This window comes from Heloderma suspectum, chromosome 2 (genome assembly GCF_057233095.1).
Source record: "Heloderma suspectum isolate Gila_16-S chromosome 2, 16-S_ref, whole genome shotgun sequence".
NCBI classification, from domain to species: Eukaryota; Metazoa; Chordata; class Lepidosauria; order Squamata; family Helodermatidae; genus Heloderma; species Heloderma suspectum.
Window position 1 is genome coordinate 133,106,593 of NC_139459.1, and position 23,196 is coordinate 133,129,788.

General features: G+C 40.6%; 1 protein-coding gene across 3 annotated transcripts in view; it reads right to left on the reverse strand.

The window, feature by feature from the left end:
• Positions 1 to 504: 504 nt before the first annotated feature.
• HOOK3 (hook microtubule tethering protein 3) overlaps positions 505 to 23,196 on the reverse strand; it is a 161,783-nt gene continuing 139,091 nt past the window's right edge. For all 3 annotated transcript variants that reach the window (XM_084834799.1, XM_084834798.1, XM_084834800.1), the window contains 10 exons: positions 22,193 to 22,280; positions 20,556 to 20,625; positions 18,665 to 18,805; positions 17,183 to 17,270; positions 13,303 to 13,337; positions 13,137 to 13,219; positions 12,296 to 12,396; positions 10,806 to 10,910; positions 10,328 to 10,399; positions 505 to 8,861 (listed from right to left, as the gene is read on the reverse strand). In XM_084834799.1, the coding sequence (XP_084690925.1) occupies positions 8,721 to 8,861; positions 10,328 to 10,399; positions 10,806 to 10,910; positions 12,296 to 12,396; positions 13,137 to 13,219; positions 13,303 to 13,337; positions 17,183 to 17,270; positions 18,665 to 18,805; positions 20,556 to 20,625; positions 22,193 to 22,280 (924 nt within the window). In that variant the 3' untranslated portion in view covers positions 505 to 8,720. The remainder of the gene's footprint in view (positions 8,862 to 10,327; positions 10,400 to 10,805; positions 10,911 to 12,295; positions 12,397 to 13,136; positions 13,220 to 13,302; positions 13,338 to 17,182; positions 17,271 to 18,664; positions 18,806 to 20,555; positions 20,626 to 22,192; positions 22,281 to 23,196) is intronic.

Below are 23,196 nucleotides of genomic sequence, written 5' to 3' on the forward strand. Positions count from 1 at the left end.
GCTCCTGAGTAATGGGATGACCACAGTATTCTTCACAGGGACCTAAGGGTTTGGCTTTTCATTCACTCCTGCCACTTTCTACCAGAAGAGCAGGCCAACAGGAACTTTAGTCTCAAAATATGCAGGGGGATGGGCACAAAGTAAATCTCCAGCTGTTTTGGACTTCATCTCCCGGAAGCCCCTGCCAGCAATGGCCAATGGTCAAGAATGCTAGGAATTGGTGCCCAAAACATCTGGAGTTCTGCTGCCTTCTTACCCCTGGTGTAGTGGATAGTGTTGGACTTGATCTAAGGAGATTGGGATTCAAATTCTATTTTCACCATGAAACTCACTGAGTGACCTTGGATAAGTTGTCGTTCCAACTTCCCTTTCCTCATAGGGTTGTTACAAGGAAAAATGGGAAAGGTATGCCATTCTGAGGTCTTTAGAACAATGCTGGGATACACATGTGATAAGTTAAATAATTGTCTCGTGTAATAAAAAAGCACACATTTTTTATATAAGCCTTTATTTACAACTTGTTTAACAACTGTACACTGGTTTTGTAGCAATGGAAGCATTATTGTCTTTGAACTGAGGGGAAAACCAAGATGCCTGAACTTATAACCATTATGACCTGGTTTGTCTATATACACACATGTATTAAAATCATTACCATGGCAATATGGTAAGAAATTATAGGTAAGATGTGGGAGGGAGGAATTAATATTTGGTGATCTTGGGAATTTATTGTCTTACAGAAAAATATCACTGGCAATTTCACAAACAGCAATTTTGGTAACCAGTCAACACCTAGTTTAGGACAGTCAAACAAGTTGCTACTGCAAAAGTGAAGGGAAAAAACACAACTGAAAAACTACATAAACACACAGTACTTGATATGTTGAAAACATGCTTACGATCTCAAAAATTTGCAGTCACACCATGATGGTGATGTTAAAACAAAACTCAAAACCATTTCGAACAGACCACCAACAACGTCTACTGGAGGTTATAAGCGAAATCTCACATTCCTCCACTCCATCTAGTGGTCTAAAATGTTTTTGCAGGCAAAAAAAATGAGGCAGATACAAAAAGCCCTGACCTCAGGCCACATGTGTTACCATCAGGCAAAAACACAAAACCAAACCTCCAGAGCAACCACACCAGACAGCTACAATGTAACTCCCTGCAAACAGCTAACACAGAAAAAATTAGGCGGGGGAGGCAAAGGTAGGAAGGGGTACTGATATTTCATGATTGGAAGTAGCCTGAATAACAGAGGCAGCGGACAGCCTCCTCAATTGTGAGAGTTTGGTACTTGCATGGCAGTGCCTACCAAAGGATCTAGGCAGCTTTACATTTAAAATGTTGAAAGCCACAATTGACATTTTACAACTGCCAGGCCCAACTGAGCACATCTGCCTAATGCAGTCGAAGTACCTGAGCTAATGGCAACCTGGCCCTGCCCTAGAAGAAAAGTCTTGATGTCAAAGGGGCATCTCCACATCCCAGTGAGCAATGGTGAATGATATGCGGGTCCATTCACCCATGATTCCACCTTCAGTTTACGCTTAGAAAAGAACGAAAATCCAGTCCTGGCCTCCCCCTCCCCCCTTAAGTTACGATGGAGTGCAGGCAAATCATGGAACTTGTGCCACAGTACTGTCTGGATGGTAGCTAAGGAAAGCTGCATGCTTCCCCAGAACTGCTCAGTGCTACTACTGGTTGAGGACTGATTTCTCTCCACCTGTTTGAATGATCAAATCCAGGGCACACACAACTTACCTAGAATGATAGGAGACCTAGATTCTAGAGCAGCTTTCCCCAGTGTGGTACCCTCCAGACGTTTTTGGACTACAGCTCCCAGGAGTCCATTGGCCACGTTGGCTGGGACTGAGGGAAGTTGAAGTCCAAAACATCTGGGGGGCACCAAGTTGGGGGACGCTGGTGCTCAGGAGGCAATGGGCAAGTCATCCATCCTCAACTTGGCCTTGGTCTTGCAGATCATACTCCCCCGCTTCACTGTTTAGACAGGCAGAGGTAAGTGACTGCGGGACTGAAGATACAGGGCTTCACTGGGAAGAAGTCTGCTAATCAAACCACGCAGTGCTTAGTGCTAGTTCCTTCACTTCAGGATGTCAACACTTCCTATGGCTTAAAAGTATGGACTGGCTGCGGGTGGCCTCAAGGCCCTCTGCCCTCTGAACATTCCCAGTTGACACTGCAGTTGCCAACCAAAAGACAAGTGACGTGTGGAGGATGTGGGGGCTCTGCCAAGGGGGCGCACTAGCATTTTGGAAGGATGAGGGGCGAGAGCTGGCTACCACCTGCCATCTCCTCGAAGCAGCTCTCCCGGAAAACTAGCTGCCAACCAGAGATTTAAAAGGCTCCTTCTCCACCCTGTGGGATGGCAAATGTAACAGTAAGGATACAAACACAATCACAAAACAAGAGCCCCTCAGGTTTTCTATCATATTGCCACATTTCCTACATCTGCTTCAATACAAAACTGAATCTACAGCAGCACAAGCAGATACTTAAGAGTGTAACTAAAAAAGCAGCTTTAAAATTTTTAAAAGGCAGCACAAAGCATTCCAAGTTATACTGTCAACATATTGTACATAATAGCAATATTTCATAATGTAAAGAAAGACACATTAGTGCAATCTTAAAAGGAAGTTAACAGGGATGAGGAAGAGAGAACTCAGGATAAATACAAACAACTTGGGTTGGATCATCTTTCTGCCAGCAGAATGATACTACTTGTGGAATGGGACTTCCCCATCCTCTCCTCTCCCATGCAGCCGCCCGCATGCCCTCCAAATCTGTCCCAACTCTTTGAAGAAAATTTGAGGGTGTGTGGTCTGCAGAGGGGGAGGAGACGGGGAAAACCCATTCCACAAGTAGTATCCTTCCAATGGCAGAAAAATGGTTCTGAATCCAATCCCTCAAATAATAATCTAGAAAGGTTGTATCACATATAATGCTGAAATCCAGGAAGAGTATGCTTCTTTTATATTAGTGGTCTCCACTTATGTTCCTTGTACATGTATACACAGATGGAAAAAGAGGCCTCTAAAACGAAATGTATAAGTCTGCTAGAGGAAATGGAAAAAAGCAAAAAAGGATTTATACACATTAAGACAGTATGCAACATCAGTAAATAAAATATAGCATATATTGTGTATCAAGGCTTGGAGTTTTACATATAAAACAGAAGGGATGAGGCACCACTTCCAATCTGTTTTCTCCAAGGATAAATCTCTCTCGACTTTGCTGGGATTAAAAAAAAAATAACGCGCGCGTGTGCGTGCGTGCGTGTGTATGGAGATCACACATGGCTCCTTTAGTGCACTTTTAAAATCATAGCAGTAAACAAAGGTGCATTTATAAAACACATTTAAGTTTAAATGTTTCTAGCTTAGTAAATGGAAGATGTTGCAAGAGACTTGCATGTTAATACTGTTACCAGGAAGAATGTGAGTGGAGATAGCAGCAGCGGCAATGGAAATTAACATATTAAGTGCTACAGGAGGCTGACCCAACAACTTTTTCTAGAATTTATGAATATCACATTTCACTGTCTTCCTGCTGAAAGGATTAGGGGCTTTACTACACTGGAGGTATGGTAACATCACACCCAGAGATAAACGTCTTTGCAAGTGACTCTTCTCTTTGAAAAACACAGCCAGGGATTTTAAATGGCAGGTTACCGTTTTGATTATATAGGCTGGACAGAAAAGAGAAGGCATGTACCAAACAGCCCTTGTTCGAAAACCAGTCAGACAGGTGAGGCAACCACATCACTGCATGTCAAAATACAAAAGTTAAGAAGCAGCCAATATTTCATTGCTGTTGATGGTTGTTTTTCCTCTCTCCTTTTTACACATTTCATAACCCTAGTCAGAGCCATTCTAAGCAGTTTAGCAAATCTGTGGAGTTTGTGGAGTTTAGCTACTGAACAGAAAGTTTTACATGCTATGACAATGGAAGAATGTTGCCCCCTCTTTAATGAGCTTCCGTCGTGCATTAAAAACGTGGTTGTTCAGGCAGGCATTTGGGGTGGGTTAGGGTATTTTAGAAAAAATGTTTATGGTAAAATTTTATTGTTTTAAATTGTTTTATGGTGGGTTGTACATCGCCCAGAGTGGCTGGGTGACCAGTCAGATGGGCGATTAATAAATTTAATGAATAATAAATAAATAAGAAGAGGTTTGAACAACAGCGATTAATGCATTAAGAGTTGAGAGCACCTTTGCAAATAAACCCACAGAAATTATTAGACTGACTACCTGTGCATGCCTATATAAGGTAGCACACTGATAGCCTGAAAAAAGACCAACACCCTTCCAGTTTAAAATTTCCCTGCCTGTTTGCCTGGAGATCCTTACCACAGGCTATCAGGCAAGTGGCCTTTTCCACATCTGCTTCAGAGCATGTAAAAGCTGGCCTTTTAATATGCCAAAAGAAATTTGGTAAATCTTAAAGAGGCAGAAAAAGTCAAAACCACTTTCCTCTGTCACACATTATGGCACACTCACATTGATGCTGACCAAACCTCCTTCTTCGTAGTTGCACTCACTCCCCTAACACAGGCTGGGGATCTGCCCACATAAACTTTTTTAACGGACAAGTAACCAAGTCAGTTTGCAGCAGTACACATAACAAAATGTCTTGTAGCACTAAATATTATGGCATAAGCTTTCATGGACTAGACTGCATTTCATCTGATTATTTTAATTTTCCAACACCAATCAGTTTGAACTATGCTCCAGCCTCTGACTCCCAGAATTAAAAAGAGAACCACAGCATGGGGACTGTTCTAGTCTGTCTTCAAGCCAGAAAGTTATCTTCAGATACCACTTTTTTGTGAAGTGAGCTCAGGGCTATTGCGTAGGTAGCCTGAAATTTATCTCAGGTTAAAAGGCTGGCTTCAGATATCATGGAAAATCAGGCTGAAGTGGAGAGTCCTAGTCAAGGAGTAACTAGGAGCAGTGAAAGGAGTAATGACTTCCGCTGCTTCTGTTAACACAAGAATACAGGCGCCGAAGCATACATTTACCTGACTGTCAATACTCTTTGAAAAGAAGAGGTGGAACATATGATCTCTGCCACCCCATGCAAATTTGGTCGACTGGAATGCGGCAAGGAACACCTGTCAGGCATTACCTTATGTGTGCAGTACTCACACTGACCTCCACCACATAAAACTTGACCAATGAACCAAACCAAGAAGGGAGAGGACTTTTTCCCTCTACCTGACCTCTCAATTAGGACATATTACACAACACAATAAGAAATTGTACATTATTTGGTGTGCTAGCAAGTTATAAAACATTTGATGGTTTTGATATGATATACACTTCAGATATTCCTTTCAGTTTCCAATATCCAACAGCAACAGTATATTGAGTATCTTAATTGATATTTCATTGATTAAAGACCTTACTCAATGGGAAAAAATATAAGGAACAGATAAGATCTACCAAGTCTTGATAAGGAAAGAAATACAAGCATGAAAGGAAAATTTTGGAATATAAAAAGGAACATTTGCCTAATTTTAAAGTTATACTAGGCTTGGGATAATTTAATACTACAAAAGCGAGAATATTGACAACTGAAGTTTGCTTTCCATTAATACAAGAGTACTTGAGCCAACTTGTCTTAAAGCAAAAACAACAAGCCAGACCATAGAAGACAGGTAACAAACATTGGCTGTAATCATCATCCTGATTCATTAGAGGTATACATTTAAACACATCTAGCATTGCCCAGAAAACCTGCTGCTAAATGTTCAAATTAGGAAAAGCAAGAACTTCTGTATCCTTATAATAACATTCATTGCACTTGTCTAGCCCATTTAACCTATAATTAGAACCAAAATAATAAAGTACTAGCCAGCCATTAACCTTTATAACAATTTGTGGATTTGCTTGAAATATTTATGGATTATTTCCATTCCAACAGAGACCACTCTTTCAGAAAGGTTTTTTTCTCTGCATTCACCACAAAATCTGCACATAGCACCAAGACAACTGATCTAAATTCAGTTGCACTGAAGCCCTCTGCCAATTAATGGCACTTCATTTAGCCACAATTAATGTCCTATTGATTTCACCAAGACTTAAGTGCAGCTACCTTTCTCTGGATTTCTTCTTGATGGTTGCTTTCCATTGTTTTTATGATCCACAAGAATACATGTTCAATTCTCAAGCCTTCAAAATAAAAATGTAGGTTTTGCATGAAGAATCCTTCACATTTCAGAATACTGGGCTACTTTGTAATAAGCTTGCCTACCACAATGCAAGCAAGATATAAGCCAACCAAGGTGGGGGGGAACGCTGCTTTCATGCTAGGTGAGAAACACAGAAGAATGAAGATGCCAGGGAAGGTAAACAAAATCCCAGTACCAACCAACAGAGAAAGGAAAGCCAGGAAAGAAAGAAAGAAAGAAAGAAAGAAAGAAAGAAAGAGCAAGCAAGCTGAAACAGACGGGTCCAATTGTAAAATGAAAGCTGTATTCAAGTTTTTTTTTTCTTGAACTAAATAATGGGAATAGTTTTATCAGATTAGCACAACAGTCTGGAGAAAAAAAAATATTCTCCCCCTCTGCCAGAGTAACAGTTTTTGCTATTGCTTTGCAAATAGAAGCATGAAACTGGCAAAATTAAGAATGCTAGACCTGTTATACAGTTAGAGCCCAATCAGTTTCTGGAATAGCAAGTGCAGCATGCTTTACTCTAAAACAGGTTTATTCAAGATTAACAGCTGCTACTTTACATGCAGTGTAATACTTAATAACCAATCCAATCAGCATAAAAGGACAGGGTGATCATCTAATAAATTTGCTTTGCATATGAAAAACACAAACACCTTCAATCTTCTCTGTCTCCTGCTCTAAGTTTACTATTGCAGGAAAAAATCGTAGTTTACCAAGTGAATTATCCTTAGAAGGATTTTTATTTTTCTGTATACTGGTAACATCTGGCCTACTTCACCAAACAATCAAACAATCTACAGTGGGCCAAGAACTACACATGTCATTTTAATCATTACTCTTCATATTACTGGACTTTAAAAGCTCCTTTCATGTGTTAGGGTGGTGGTGAATAAAGACAAGCACTACTTTTTCAATTAAGAAGATGTACTGTGAATTCTTGTAAAAAACAGGGTGAGAAGTTAAACATATTATACCTAAATATGATAATAAAATCCAGATGCACTTCCAAGTGAAAAGCATCTCTGATACCTTTCCCACCCCGCTTAAAGGCATGACTCTTGAAATACTTTTAAAAAGTCAACATGAGCTGCATTTAGAAGGATGCACAAAAAAAGAAGTTCTCTGCTGAAAGTTAGGCAGACTAAAAATGTCTTTAAATATGAATTTTTCCAACAAAACCTCCAAGCTACTCTTAACGGTGAATCCATATGGAAATATTCATTTTGAGTACTCTCCAACTTCTCAAACAATTTGAAAAGGGTCTGTGTCGCTCAACATCTAGAGCTCAATACTTGGCAGGATCAGAACCTGAAGGGAAATGGTAGCCTTGCATCATGACAGAGGCCCATAACTGCATAGGCATGCATTAAGATTTGGCACAAACAGACAGCAAGGTTTCATGTCAGAATCACCTTGCCTAAAGGCACAGGTACCATCTGAAAGGCAATTAATGGACTCGTACTCCTTACTGACCTATAAAAATAGTCTTCAGTGGAGGATGGCAATTTGAAGATAGCATCCAACGAAGACATTCAATCAAAAACAACCTGATATCTCAAGCGGGAAAACAGACAACCACTCTCCACATCGATCATCACTTTCCAATGTTTCCCATGATGGTTTAACCATATGGAATACTGGTCACCTGCAGGATCCACCCACACAGTGTGTAGAATACTACCATGGCCTCACTTCCTAGGATTTCCAAACGTTAGAGGGGTGCAGTAACACCACATGGCAAGGAAAGGGATGGATGGCCAGTTCTCCACTTGGTTAGAGTGCAATGGGGAAGGCAAAGCACTGACAATGCAATAAATGGTTGCTACTTTCCACCTTAATTGTACTAACCAAGAATGTGACAAGATCTTCAAATCACTGAACCTTGGTGAGGACAAAAATAGGAAAAAGTATGTGGGGAAAGCCAAAAATCAGCCTGCCCCTCTAAATTAAAGCCAAAGGGAAGTGGTAACAGCAGCAACAGATGAACTTATCCAGTCAGGTACCTGCAACTAGGTTACAGCTCTGCCAGGATCTATATCTGTGCAAATAATACATTTCACAATAATTCTATGCAACTCACTTGCATTACACAATTTAAACAGATTAGAATGGAGAAAGGAGAATATTCCCTTTATACAATGGTAGACTTGGCAACATCATTCACCAACAGGATATTTTAGGTTTGCTACCTAGCCATCTTCAGGTTTCAGTCAAGAGAAGACAATCCCATATAAATGGGGGGGGGGGGGAAGAGATTGCATTATTACACTGCACTAGGTGTTTTCCAACATTTTGGCACATTAAATGGAAAAGGAAGACTCCAGAAAGTAAGAGTGAAGGGGTTCAAAACATTGAGAAAATTTTTGTTTGTTAAACCTTCCTGAAATGAGAAATTAACTTTGAGGACAAAGACACAGAAAGGATGCTGGCTACGTTTCCTGAAATGCTGTCACTTGTAACAGAAGGAGGTCTTGATCCCAGGATGGCTTCCCTTCAAAATGCAAGGCAAGGTCTCCCTCTACCTTGCTGTAGCTGGCTGGACGTGGCCGGGATACGCTCTTCTTGTGCTGGTGGCTTGCCTTTGTCTAGCCAGGAAGGACTGTCCCGAACCCGTACTAGCAAGTCTGTCTTCTGCTGCTTTTTTATGAAGAGTCATCCCCTATGAAGAGAAAGGAATGACAAAAACATTGAGCTGAACATTAGGCTTGCCTAAGGCCATCCAATAAATGCCATAGATGGGATGAGAGGAGAATGGAACTGGAGACTTCCGAGCTCACATTCTTAGCTGCTACAGCTACACCAACACTCATGAGCTCTATCAGTTCTCCAGTGACACTGGCAAGTAACTGAACTGAAAAGAGACTACAAAAGGTGTAACAACCGTAGCATTGGTCTGTGACCTGGTTCCCACCCTGTGTTAGGCAACCAATTCGGTTGCCACTTGCTCCCTAACTCCTACTTTTGGATACCTCCTTGGGAAAAATGAAACCATGCCATGAAACCCAGCTTTACCCTCATTTCTGCCTTTCTTTTGCACTGCTTCATTGATGCAAAGCATGACAACTGGAACTTTATTTCTACAAAGACATCCTGATTAGGGTAGGACTGTAAGTAAGCCTCATCCTTGATCTACACAGAGCAGTGGCCCTCTTCTCTTCCCACTCGCTGCACTTTTTTTGATACTGACTACTTCCATACAAACCACTCCCCACTGCTGCTTCTAGCACATTTTAAAGCTGGGTGCAGATGCTGAGGGAAATGCAAGGTTCCACATGTCACAGTTCAGCACAACTGTTACACCATTTTTCAAAGTTTCCCAGCTTAGCTTTGCTATGTTGCTACACACTCATCCACTTACATTTCACTAAAAATTTGCCTTCCCCCATAATCAGAGCCAAACTAGACATGACGTGGCAGCTATACGTATTTATGCACATGCCTGTCCTATTCATATACAAAGCAGAGGTGGGAAGAGATCTATTTTTATATACAAAGAGCTGCATGGGTGAGGAGGTGCTCTTTGGTATGCTTGCAGCACTCTTCTTTGGCACCAAGTAGCCGATAACTCAGTGACAAAGCGCCCGCTCTCTCTCTGACCTGGTTCGCACATAATGAGAAGCCACCAGAGCTTCTCACTGCAGCAGTAGCTGCCACATTTTGAATATTGAGGGGGGGGCACCATAGCTTCTCCTTACATGCAAACCTGGCGAGGGTAGGTTGTTGGGGTGCTGACAAGCCACCTGCAACCCTAAAACAGCCCATGGGTTCTGGGTGGCTTGTCAACCGCCCAACCTCACTGAGTTCACATAATGAGGACCTATGGCGTGGCCTCACCACAGCCTAAATATTCAAAATGGCGGTGGCAGCCATGACAAGAAACTTGCAGGGAAATTCATCGATGGTGGCTTCTTGTTCTATGCAAACCGGGCCACTGTCTCATGTACCCATCCACTTTCACACAATTGTCATGGCCATGTAAGTTCTCTTTAAAAAATGAACACTGAAATTCTCATGATGCTGAATTCTGTGTCCTGTTGCTTTGGGCAACAGAAAAACATACTACAAACTCTATTAGCATTCTAAGCTCTGCTGACAGCCGTATTTTGTGAGCTTTTGTCTACTTACCATATTGTACCAGGCACTGACAATGTATTTCTCCTCCATTTCTCGTTGACTCTTCGTTTTTTCATATTCTTTCTAATTCAGGAAAATATATCAAGTGCTTTTGATTATTTGACTCGCATACTATAGGTTCAATGTTAACGCAGCATTGCATGTTTAAGTGTGTAACATTTACTTCCACTTCGCTGTGGGAATGTGGGCTGGAGACTACAAACACCACCCACCCCACCCCGGTTAGAATCAACATGAAGAACATTTTTAATTAGTACCACATGGTATATGGTTGCGTGTTTTTACCTTAAGGCTGCTACTTCAAAGCAGAACTTGGGAGGAAAAGCTTAACCCAAGAGTAGACCTTCAAAAGCACAATATATCAATAAGGCTGCAATCCTATGCACACTTTACCTGAGAGTAAGCCCCACTGAAAAATCAGTGGGACTTATTTCTGAGCAAACATGCAAAGGATTGCACTGCAAATTACCTCTAAAGAATGGAACATCCTTTCACGTTCTTGAAGTTGAGCCTTTAGTGCTTGAATTTCAGGTGCCGAGCCCTGGTTCTGTTTGGGATCTAAAGTACGGATAACCTGTAAGGGGCAAGAACCACACACTGACTATACAACTCAAATGAGGAACACTGGAAGCTGCCTTATACCAAGTCCACCTAGCCCAATATTGTCTATTCTGCTTTTTCTCAAGCAGAAAAGGGTCTTGCAGTCCTGACACCTGAAGTTATTTTAAGTGGTTGATGGTGAAGTTTGAACTGATGATGTTCTAAATGCAAATGTTCTACATGATGTTCTACATACGGTATCCTTAACAAGATATTTAGAACAGTCAAAGTTTGTGGAAGCCTACAACATATCCAGAAATACATTAATTTCAGCTGGAATTGTGCATGAGCATGCATGGATTTGCAGACTTAAACATTCTCCCATGGTGTGCAACTAGTTTCACTTTCTCAAAAGTACTCATTTTAGATGCTTGGAGAAAACTGCGGAAAGCAAAGTTATGTTTCTCTTAGTGATGGGGACAGAAAATGAGAGAATAATTTAGCTAGGGAAATACGTGAACTTGAACATCTTTTTCAAGAAAAAGAACATAAGAACTGCCATGTTGCTAGCCTTCCTCTCTTTGTCCCCAGCATTGGTTACTTAGAGGTAACTCCCTCCATTACTGAGGTAGTTTAACACTGGGTCTGTTTGTATGGTTCTCCCCTTAGCCTGTATGTGCAGCAAGGTCAGGAATGGGCTTTATTTTATTACATTTATATCCTGCCTCTCCTCAGGAGCTTCCTCAAGGAGGCATACGTGGTTCTTCACCCAGCCCCATTTTACCCTCAAACAACTCTGAAGTAGGTTAGGATGGTGAATGGCCCAAAGTCACTCACGGCGCAATTTTATACATGTCTTCTCAGAAGTAAGTCCTAGGAAGTTCAATGGGACTTACTTCCAGGTAAGTGTGTAAGTGAGGTTTACAGCCTCGGTGAACTTCATGCCTAAGTGGGGATTTGAGCCTACACCACTACACTGCACTGCCCTTAGGCTTACATAGTTCCATGTTCTTCCCCATTTATCCTCTCCTTTGCTCACTGCACATGTAAGTGAATACCCAAACCTGGAGATTCCACACTTGTTTTAACACAGATTCTCCCTTGGCCAGCACACTGAAACTGCTTGCTTAGCAGATTCAATATTGAGGGTTATGGAATATCCCAGATCAAATGTGCACAATTCCGTGGTTCAAATGTTCACTTAATAAGGCAAGAAGAAGGGAAAGTATACAAGCCCACGGCCCACTCCTGATCTCGCTACATATTAGAGATAACAAAGGGAGTGAACATGCAAAGAGCCTCTCTGAAAGGTGCAGCCAAACACAAATGATTTGCTACTCCACATGATCTTACTATTACTTGATCAATCTGTAAGGTTGCAGAGGGAGGACAACTAATGAAAAGCACAAGGTAACTTACACTTTTAGCCTTTTCCAAGTATTTTTTGTATCGTTCCTCCATTTGCTTCATCTCATCTTCTTTTTTATGCAAAGCTTCTTGCAATTCTTCTATTTTGCGTGCTTGTTAGAGGAAGATTCCACATTTCAGAATATTGCCAATACATAGAAGGTGCATTTGAGATGCTAGGTTTATTTAGTGGCCTATCAAGACTATTTTCTGGAGGAAATTTTACATTTTAACAGTGGGAGTGAGTTTCTGGCTCCTTCTGAGAAGAAGAAAACCCTTTTCCAAAGCATTCCTATTGTGCATAAACATAGTGTTCAAGCTAGGCTGAACCCAGGACATTTTCTGCAGGATGACTTGTTAACCATGAAGTGTGGCTTATTTTTCTCAAACAAGCCACCTTAAGAACCCATCATTTGTTGTTGGGTTGTTCAAGTGGTTAACAAGCTACCCTGTGGAAAATATCCTGGGTTCAGACAACATGCTAACCCACGGTTAAACAAACAACCCATAGTTCAACAACATGTTGTGTTGAACAGCCCAAATAAGAAGTCCAACGGAGATGGAGGCGAATTAGGGTAGAATATTCCACTTCTGCTGGCTAAGAGTGAATGACAATTAGAGAATGCATTATGTTTTTCTCATTTGGGTAACACACCAACTAACACGGTTTTATCTCATTTCAAGTAAAATAGTCAGATGCTATGTAGTAATTAAACCGAATGCGGCATCCTAAATTAACAGATGTGTTTAAGATGTTCATTTGCTTTTTTGAAAGAAAGAAGCATTTTTAGGATTACTACAATAAAAATCAGCTGCAATCTTATTTTATAATCTGAGATAGAAAACTACTCACAACTATTGTTATATCGAGGTTCTAAATCTTCAATGATAGCTCGTTTCTTCTGAAGCTCATTATTAGCTTCATGAAGCTTTTCACTGTAAACAAACAAAAACGGGTTAAATCCACAGTATTTTTGTTTGTAGCAGTATTGTAAAATAGAAGGAAAGTTTTTACTTACAGGTGTTCATCAAGCTTCTTTTTCAGAATGACTGACTATAAATGAAAGAAACAAGTGTTATTTGAAGCATTCATAATAGTACAGATTGAACACTGAGGGCAGAAAAAAGTTTCATGCAAATGTGTGCAATGAATCCTCAGTGGCCACTTTTGAGAAGGTGACTTGGAATAGAGAGGCGAATGGGAGGGGGAGAATGGGCTGCTTAATTCTTTTCCTCCCTGCTACGCCAACCCCTCCACCCTCCAGCTGCTTTCCTCTTTTGGTGTTTCAGACATGATGTTTGCAAGGATAAATATTCATCTGGAACTCACTGGGGGGGGGGGGAGAAGGGAAGAAGGGAGGAAGAGTTGGAGCGGAAAAACTGTGGGTAGAAAAATAGTTAAGCACCCCACTCTCTGTCCCTTTAAATGAAGTGGCCACTGGGGTTTGTTGCAAACTTTTGCATATTTATATATTTTGGAGGTAGAACTATTTTTTTTACCACTTAACAAAACATTCACACTTTTTAAAACTGCAACATATTTTCAATTTAATATCACATGTTTACAATACAACATAGTTCTTAACATCTTCAAGAATTTCATTTCAAGTCTGTTTCGCATAGCAGACTCTAAGCAAGGCTCTATTGTATCTGTAGCAGCTCTGTTCACTCACCCACCTGGCAGGACAAAGGCGGTAGGCAACCTGGGCCCCTCCAGATGTTTTAGACTACAACCCCCATCGTCACGGGCTATGCTAGCTAGGATGGATGGGAGATGCAGTCCAAAACAGCTGCGGCAGTATCCAATGCCGCCCAAGCACCAGCAGGACCCACCATTCGCACAACAGGGTTAAGCACTTCGGACAGAAACCAGAAATGAGCAGAAACACTCGTTTCTGGAACAGGGCAGGTCAACAGAGCTCACATAACAGAGCCCCACTGCCCAGTCCCAATCCGGAAATGAACCTTTCTGCTCCTTTGGGGGCTCGCTTTACAAAGTGCTGAGTCCCGCCTGTGCAACAGAATTGGCAGGAGTGCAGTGGCCCCACTGGATACCACCCCTGGAGAGTACCAGACTGCTTAACAGAGAGCCAGTGTGGTGTAGTGACTGGAGTACTGGACTGGGAGTCGGGAGATCCGGGTTCTAGTCCCCACTCAGCCATGGAAGCCCATTGGGTGACTTTGGGCCAGTCACAGACTCTCAGCCCAACCTACCTCACAGGGTTATTGTTGTGAGGATAAAATGGAAGAAGGAGGAGGATTATGTATGCTGCCTTGAGTTCCTTGGAGGAAAAAAGGCAGGATATAAATGAAATAAATAAATAAATAAAATTAACTGCTATACTGTCAGAAGGTCAAGCAGCTCTCTTCTAGCTGGGAGCATGGCCGTGGGGCAAGGAGAGGGCTCTTCAGCCATGCCTGGCAGCTGCTACAAATGGTTCTCCAGGGCCTCATTTAGAGCCTACTATACGAACCAGATCATCATTGCACCGGGCCAGGCTATGTAACAAACTGAGATGAAGCAAAATGACAACCATTTCGTCAACTGTCATACAGCTACTACTATCAATGACTTTTAAAGAATCAGATAGAACTAGGGAGTTAATTGTTGCTGCACTAGCCAAGAATGTAGCTTCCACATACAGAGAATACAGTTCTATTCAGATAAGTCTCCCAATGTTTACAGTCCATGCACAGTTGGAGGAGCAGGATCGCAGAGTTGCACTGACTTGACCAAGCATGGAAATCTTTGTTTTCGTAATTTGTGTTTACATGGAAGTCATGCATTTGCTAAAACCACTTGCAAATTCTTTGAACACCTGTGTCCAAGGTCTGTTTTACCCATTACAAAACTCCTACAAGAGAGTTGTATGTGAAATCAACATGTACGTTGCCATATGCAGTGTTCACACACAGGGACCACCACTGTCCTCTTGCACAATGTGAACCCACAGGGAGAAAAACCTGCATGTATGATTGTGTCATACACAGCTATCTGCACATTGATTTCATGCCAATTCCTATAAAGAACTGCATTTATTTAGGAATTTTTTTAACACATTAAGCCATCTCGACTTGCAAATAAATACGGGTTGAAAGCCCACGTCATGAATTTTGGCACCATAGGAATGGCCTGTGACACTATCCAATGAATGAAAGTTTTAATGTGGGGGGCAGCTGTCACAAATAACTTTATCAAAATAGAAGGCTCCAATGTAAAAGCATTAACAGATTAAAATCATAGTAATTAAAATTGTGTTTGCTTGCAATCCTTGCAAGCTACTTTATCTGCTTCTAGGGGAACATGCAACAAACTTGCCCGAAACATTGCCACTATGACAGTATGAACAAAAATATTTGGCACATGTGCGTCCCCAAGCTTCTGGTAAGCAACACATGAATAGGAGATAGCACATGGAAAACATAGCATGGATAAGAACAAAAACTTCATCAATTTAAAACATTTTTGAAAAATCAGAGCTGCAAATGATTCAGAGCAAGGTGAAGTAAATAGGAAGCCATACTCACAATAGCCTTGAGCAGAAACCCAAGAGACAGAGGTGACAGATTAGTACGAAGCAAACAGCAGCCAACAGGAGAAACTATTTAGTATCTTTCTGAAGAGAACACATGTAAAGCAAGGCATTCTCACAAAGCATGCACATTTTCTTCTTTTTCTGTGCTTTCTAGAGTTTCTTCGTCCTGTCTCATCCTCTAGAGAGCTCTGAAAATCTATCACAAATGTGTTTCAAGTATATGAGTGTTCTCACTAAAAACAAATGCTATAAACAAGACATCCTTAAAACACACACACATACACAGACAAACACAACCTAGAATTTCAAAGGAGGATGATTGCTGTCATTGTAAGCAAATGCCATGAAAGTTTCACAGTTTCCTGCATGGGCCAGGAGTTTTTGATAAGGCTATATGGAAAAGTGATCAAAAGTAGTTACATGAGCTGCTATCCAGATAATCTAACAATGATATAGATCAACATAGTGCAACCCCTTTTATCCAAGTTCTTATTTACATCATACATTATTAAATGGTAGGCTTTGAATTCTGCAGTCAACAGTGGTTGGTAGTACAATGTATATGTCCAAAAAGATTTCCACACAATTTCCAAGTCAAAAAAAGGGCATTTTACTCTTTTGGCTTTCATAGTGATCCTGCACAGTGAACAGACCAAACAGATGACCAACCTCATTTGCTCTAACATTACCAATCACCTTTTTATGAGGGGAAGGGGCCGTCTTAACTGAATCCTCTCCCCAATTCTTCCTCCAGCCAGTTGGATTGGATTGATGTTCTCAGAGCCCTCTTTCTGGTGGCTGCTGTGGGAATTTCTATGCATAGCCCATGACTTATGGTAATCCTACCAGGTTAGCCAATGTGGCAGGGAGAGGTGTTTAAAGGAATATGCACAATATAGAGATATGCTACACAATGCAGAGATACCTTGCATGTCAAAGGATCAAATAAACTATTAGCTGTCCAGAAGGCACTCATTTTGGCATGCGTGGATCTGCAGCTACACTGAGCTTGACAACTGGTAGCCTGTGGGGTGACTGCAGCTGTGTGCCACCTGACACCCCAGGTGCAAATCTGGTCCTTTGGATATCACTCATGGCACGTTTGAGATGGAGACCTGATTGCATTATTCATGTCTTTCCCTTCAGCATTCCTTTTGGGAAAGCCAGCTTGTACTAGGGGATGGGGAAAAAAAGCTTGGCTCATCCCTAAACATTATTGAAACTAAGGAATCACATTTCAATTTTACAAAGGTAGTGAAACTTGGCAGAAAATTTAATGTACCTGGCATTAGACCAGCAGGCTTTAGAATATTTAGCATAGTTGTAAACAGGTTGCATGCATTTTTTGTGTATTTCCACTTACATCTTCAGCTTTTGAGCCTTGTTCCTGTAAAGATTTCTGTAATTCTTCAACCTGGGATTGTACTTCAAGCAGTCTCTGATTTACAAGCCTAGAAATAAGAAACAAAGTTTTACTTTTCAGAAAAATTCATCTTATTCTTCTCCTAAAAGCTTATTTTTATGTATTTCATAGTCTGCCAAATGTATAAACATTGATAATTCATTGTGCACCTAAATTTGACAGCATTAATACAAGTGGCACAAAGTTGAATTTATTAAAAATATTTATAGCCTGCTTTTTTGTGTGCATTGCCAGGCAGCTAACAGAATAAAAAAACAGACACAGCAAGCAAGCAAAAAGAGTTAAAAATAGCAGTAGTAAAAATAGCAGAGACAGAGGAGCTGTTTGCACAACATGACAGCCCAGCATGGGTTGTCTAACCCACAGTGTGGCTGCAGCGCATGAGGCCTCCATTTTGAATATGCAACCCTCATTCGGGGATTGTTGTGTCATTTGACCCTGGCGAACATGGGTTATGCAAGTGTTAAACAACTCTCTCATAAGTCATGGTCTGTTTTAGAGTTATGTTTAACCCTCTCATAACTCACGCTTCCCAGGTTCACACGAAATTACAACCCCTGGGAGGGTGCATGTGTGTATATACAAAGTGGTACCCATGGACACCACAGCTCATCGAGGGTTACATAACCCACGACGAGCTGCAGCATGTCATCCAAACCGGATCAGAGTCAATTATGGCAAGGTAAAGCAATACAGAAGAGCCTATAAAAGGCCAAAAGCCTTCTTAAACAGGAACATCTTAACAGTGCTGCAGAAGACCAACAAGGAGGTAGCAAGACACACCTCTCTAGGCATGGAGTTCCAAAGTATGGGCATGGCAACAGAAAAGGCCCTCTCCCTCATTCCAACCAAATGCAGGTTTGAAACAGAGGAGAGGGCCTTTCTGAGCTGCATGTCCCAGTAGCATTTTCAAGCGTGCAAACGCTATAGAATGATGAAGTGAAGGGCAGCTACAAGAGCAATACTGATTGCCACCTCTGGCTGAATACCACATGTTGCATGCTGCTTCCAAATCAAAATGACTGCAGAAATACCTAGGAAATACTAACATAGTATATGAACATTCTGCTGGCTGAGAAAATGAAGGGGCACCCTGCTGCAGCACAGCATTCAAACTCTGCTGGACTTGCATCTCTCCAGAACTCCACTGCCTCAGACTGCAAAAGCTTTGACTCCTATTCAACCCTCTGCAGACCTACACTGCAATGCAGTGGAGAGCATGCTCAAGAGATAGGCTTTGAACAATCTTCAAAGATAAAGCTTACCATTTTAATATGGTAACTCCCTAGAGTCCCAGATTAAAAGCACAAAGAGTGTGGTATTTCAGGGAATGGAGAGACAACAGGTTGAATGAGTACATTTAAAATGTACTATAAAGTTACCCAAAATACTTTATTTAGAAGGGACACATTCCATTCCTACCTGTTTTCTGTCTCCAGTTCATTCTTTCTGAGATTGGCATCATCCAAGAGGCTCTGCAACAAGGCAATCTTTTCATTATCAGACCCTTCTTGGTTAAGCTTTAGCATCTTGTTTTCATGTTGAAGGCGGATGAGTTTTTCCCTTGAGAAATAAAATAAGAGCCATTAGAAATAACAGTCCATACTGCCATCACAGGAAGTATGAACAGCATTGTAACCCTCCTACACCATTTATTTTTATAGTATCAGCTTGCTATTGGGAACCAATGGATCTCTATAAGCTCTGTGCTGGAAATAAACATGATTGATTTCAAAAAGACTCCAGCTTAACATAAAAAAAAATCTTACTGGTATCACATTCCAAAAACGTAGTCAAACACAAAAAGTACTGGGCTCCACTGCACCCCATAATTTTTTTAAAAATTAAGTTAACATCACTTGGGCAATCCTCATTGGGCTATCAGGAACCCCAGAGAAGGAAACAGAAGATAAAGCAAAACAGAAACCCACAAACGTTTAGGTCAAATACTGGGCTTTTAGTAAAATAATCAGTGTTAGGTGAACTTACCGCAAGTGAATTTGCTATTTACTTGGAAATTAATGAAATTCGGATGATAGTTCTCCTTTAACATGAGATCTCGTTCCATATATACAAGTTTTCACGCATACACAATATCGAAATGCATCTTGGAAGCTGTAGTGTAGAATTGTGTAGTGCAGTATTATATGATGCATTACTACATTATGTGCCCCTTCCTTATTGGTTGTTTTCACGTGGCCTGCCTGCGTGATATCATGTGACGTTTACTTGCCAACTGCTGGTATATAGAGGAAGCAAGATGGATGCACGGAGTCCTCCTCTTTGCAGAGCTAGAGCTGCAGTGGTGACGAAGGAGGCAGTGGTGGATGCACCAGATCATTTAAGGGTTAGCTCAATTCAGCACATGCACAGAAATGATGTCATTTAGATGCAGACTGCACATGCTCCAAAGCTCACAATCAATTCCAAACGTAACAGTGAATTCATATTACATTGATCCAGGCTGGCTACAAAGGTGAGCATTATGAATTGATGAATTTCAACCAACAACCTGACTAATTATGAAATTTGGTAGCTTCACTATAAATAATAGGAAGGGGCCTAATATACCCCAATAGCTTAATAGGGGTTTTCTCCCGAAAATAACATTATAAATAAGAAATCAGTATTGCAATTTTGCACTATGACAACGTTGGCTCCTGTGTCAAGAGAAGGCAAACTTGGAGCAGAATTAAATCCCAAGGCAGAGTTTACTCCTGGACTCCAATGGACCCCTGTAGTGCTTTGTAATTGGGGGGGCGGGGGGTGTTCACATAGGAATGTACAGGAAAAAATTACAGGCTGAAATTTGGAGTGCTCTTGAAGTGGTATAATACCAGATATTTATAATACAAGCAAAATGCTAATTCTATGCCCTACTTTAAGAAGTTGCTGGGGATAGCATGGACTCCAATTAGCTTAGGTATTTGGTAGCTTCAGTTTCGCATTCATTTTAATAAGGGTAAATTAGATCTCCGATAGCATGCTAAGCTGAAACTATTATTTTTTATTGAAGTGGGGTGGGAGTACATTGAGTATGAAGTGATTCATATTTGCTAAAAAAATTACAAATATTTCAAACAGTTGCTGGGATGCACACAAATCCAAACATATTCCAAACGTAATAGCAAATTCATAATACATCAACCCAATTTGGGAAATAACTTTCCCAAAAGTTAGAAACAAAAAAAAAGTTACAAACTAAGCAACTAAGGTGAGATTGATAACAACTGCTAACTTTCCTAATGAAACATTAATAAAATGTAAGGTTAAATGCATAGCCACATAAAGAGGATTATATGTTTACACTTACTTGATTTCAGGGGTAATAATTTCTGCTGCTAAACTGTCAGAGGATTCCTGACCACCCAGGGGCAACAATCCTGTTTTGAGGAATGAAAGAGAAAAAGAAAATGTTTAGACAGTGTAAGGCTGTTATTCAGGGCATGACTGAGCTAAAGTTAAGCACTTTAAAACCTCTTTGATTTCAGTGCTAGAAATGAAAGTCCTTGCTCAAGTCTCCTACTCAGATCAATGAGATTTAGGAATGTTTGTGTTTGGCTAGAGCACACCATTATTGTTTTGAAAGTGCAAACAATACTGAATAAAAAGATATCAAACAATTATCCTCTTATATGAAATATCCCTAAATAAAGTATACGGAAATAATCCAAGCTTTTGCAGGATTTTGTTTTGCTTAAATTCCTGACTAGAAGTCTCTAGTGTTCATAAACCCGTTGTGTGGCACAATATTTCCCAATATCTAGACTGCCAGCAGCCCATAACCCACTGGTAGAAGTTAACTCACCATTCAGGAATTCTCTAATACAATTACAGGCTAGTTATTGTATGTGTGAGAAAATGGATAAATGTAGACATTTACTAGCAATTCCTAAGCTATTAGGAGATCAGAGGGAAATTTCAGAAAATGTCTGAAGCTGAACCATGTTAAATGACCAGAATTCCTCCTCATTTACCATGACCCTGCAGGAAACGTTGCAAACAAGCCTCATTTACTTACACATTTTGACATGGACCAGAACATGAAGAAACAGCAAATTCATACAACAAAAAGCTCAGATATCACCGTCATTTACCTTACTGTTAACGTTTACCAGGTCACACTGGGAAATGTCCAGAACTGAGCAGAGTAAATTAATTCCTTTACATATATTTCTACATATATTACAACTTCTCTAATGTTGTAGTTAATATATACTTGTCACACATTGATCCATGCTACCAGCTTGTCATAATATAGTATAAAGCTGACGTTGCCAATATAACATTAATTCAAGCATAATCCATAGCTGAATTTATGCAAATAAAAACCAGCTACTTCATAAGAATCTAGGAATCATGAACTAAGGAATTTTGAGTTGAAATCACTGAGTCAGTGCAGACTGTTGCAAGGCTGCCCCAGGTGAACAGATGTTATACACTTTATGATCTATAGATCAAAAGACTGTTGTTACACATCTTATGACTCATGAAGCAAACCACGTGTAACTAAAAACAACAATATCATGTGATTTTTGTGATATCATGCGATATCTATGCCTCTAAGGAATGGTTGATCTTTGGTTTCTTCCTTCTATTCCCTGGGATGAAATCCTCTGAATAACATCTATTGATAACTTCTGAAGTCTGCATGTTTGTTGTCCTGTAAGGAATCCCATCCCAAACCATAAACAAATGAGCCTTTTTCAGCAATACTACTAACTAATGTATTTATTCCAAACAATACGAACCAAAAGGTGCAAACAGCAATACAGGTAAAAATAAAGCACAACAAGGACCAGACATTGGTCTGGTGCACAGTAAATCTGCTCCTGGGTAGCTGTACCTGTCAATTTCTTGAAATACCAGAGCCTGTTTTTCGCATACCATACTTCTGAGTCTACGGTGTTTTTAAGGAAAAATCTCATCCTCTCCATTCAATTTCTTTACCTGAAGTAGTAAGCTGCCCCTCTTGTGCTTGTACACATCGAATCTCTTCAATGGTTTCTTTTAGGGAATCTCTCTCTGTCCTTAACCGCTACATAAAGGGAAAAATACAAATATCTGACTTAATTCCACAAGTCAGTTCACGAAGTCATGATGCCACTTGAACTGCTTACTGTGCAAGAGATATAAGACAGCTACTTCACAGGCTTCTAGAACCTCAAACCCATTGGCATCATGCAAGGCTTTGAATAGCAGAGGGCAAATGCCAGTGCAACCATCATACACTTCCTTCTACTAGCTGGAGAATTGTATTAACAATTCCAGAAAGATGTGGAAAATGGAAACAGGCAATGTGAGGCACTGAAAAAACCAACCCATTTTTGTGGGGGAGTGTGGCATCAACTGCACTGGAGTAGTAAGGCATTAACAAGGTATTTGCCCTAGACCAATGCCTGGATGACTGGCAGCTTAAAAATGGGCATACCCACGTAATACATAGAAAGAATATTAAGACATCCTTCCGCTAGACTCTATGTGACATATGGGGAAAAGTAAGTGAATGTTTTTGAACACACTGCCCACTAGTTCAAGATTTCTAACCTGACCCTGTTTTATATTGGTTGGAGTCTAAACTGCATCTTATGCTGATGTGGGGCTACTACCAAAAACAGCAAAACCTCCTTGGGCTTCCCTCCATAACAACTCCTTTAATTTATCCTGGAGCAGTTATAAGCAGGGCTTTTGCAACATTTCAGAAAATAATTGATTCTGAGATTCAAAGGGGTTATTATCCTGTTGGATTTAGGGTATAATAGAAACAATGCAGTAACACAGAAATGGGAGAGAGTTGAATATAACTATTTTGAGTAATAGTTGAATATTACTATTCAACACAATGGGTTGAAATCAGGTTTAGGCACACACAACTATGTTGGCAGAAACCCTCTCGCTCCTCCAGCCCCCTGAAAATGCTACACATCAACGTGTGGTGGGGGCGTCTTAAAAGG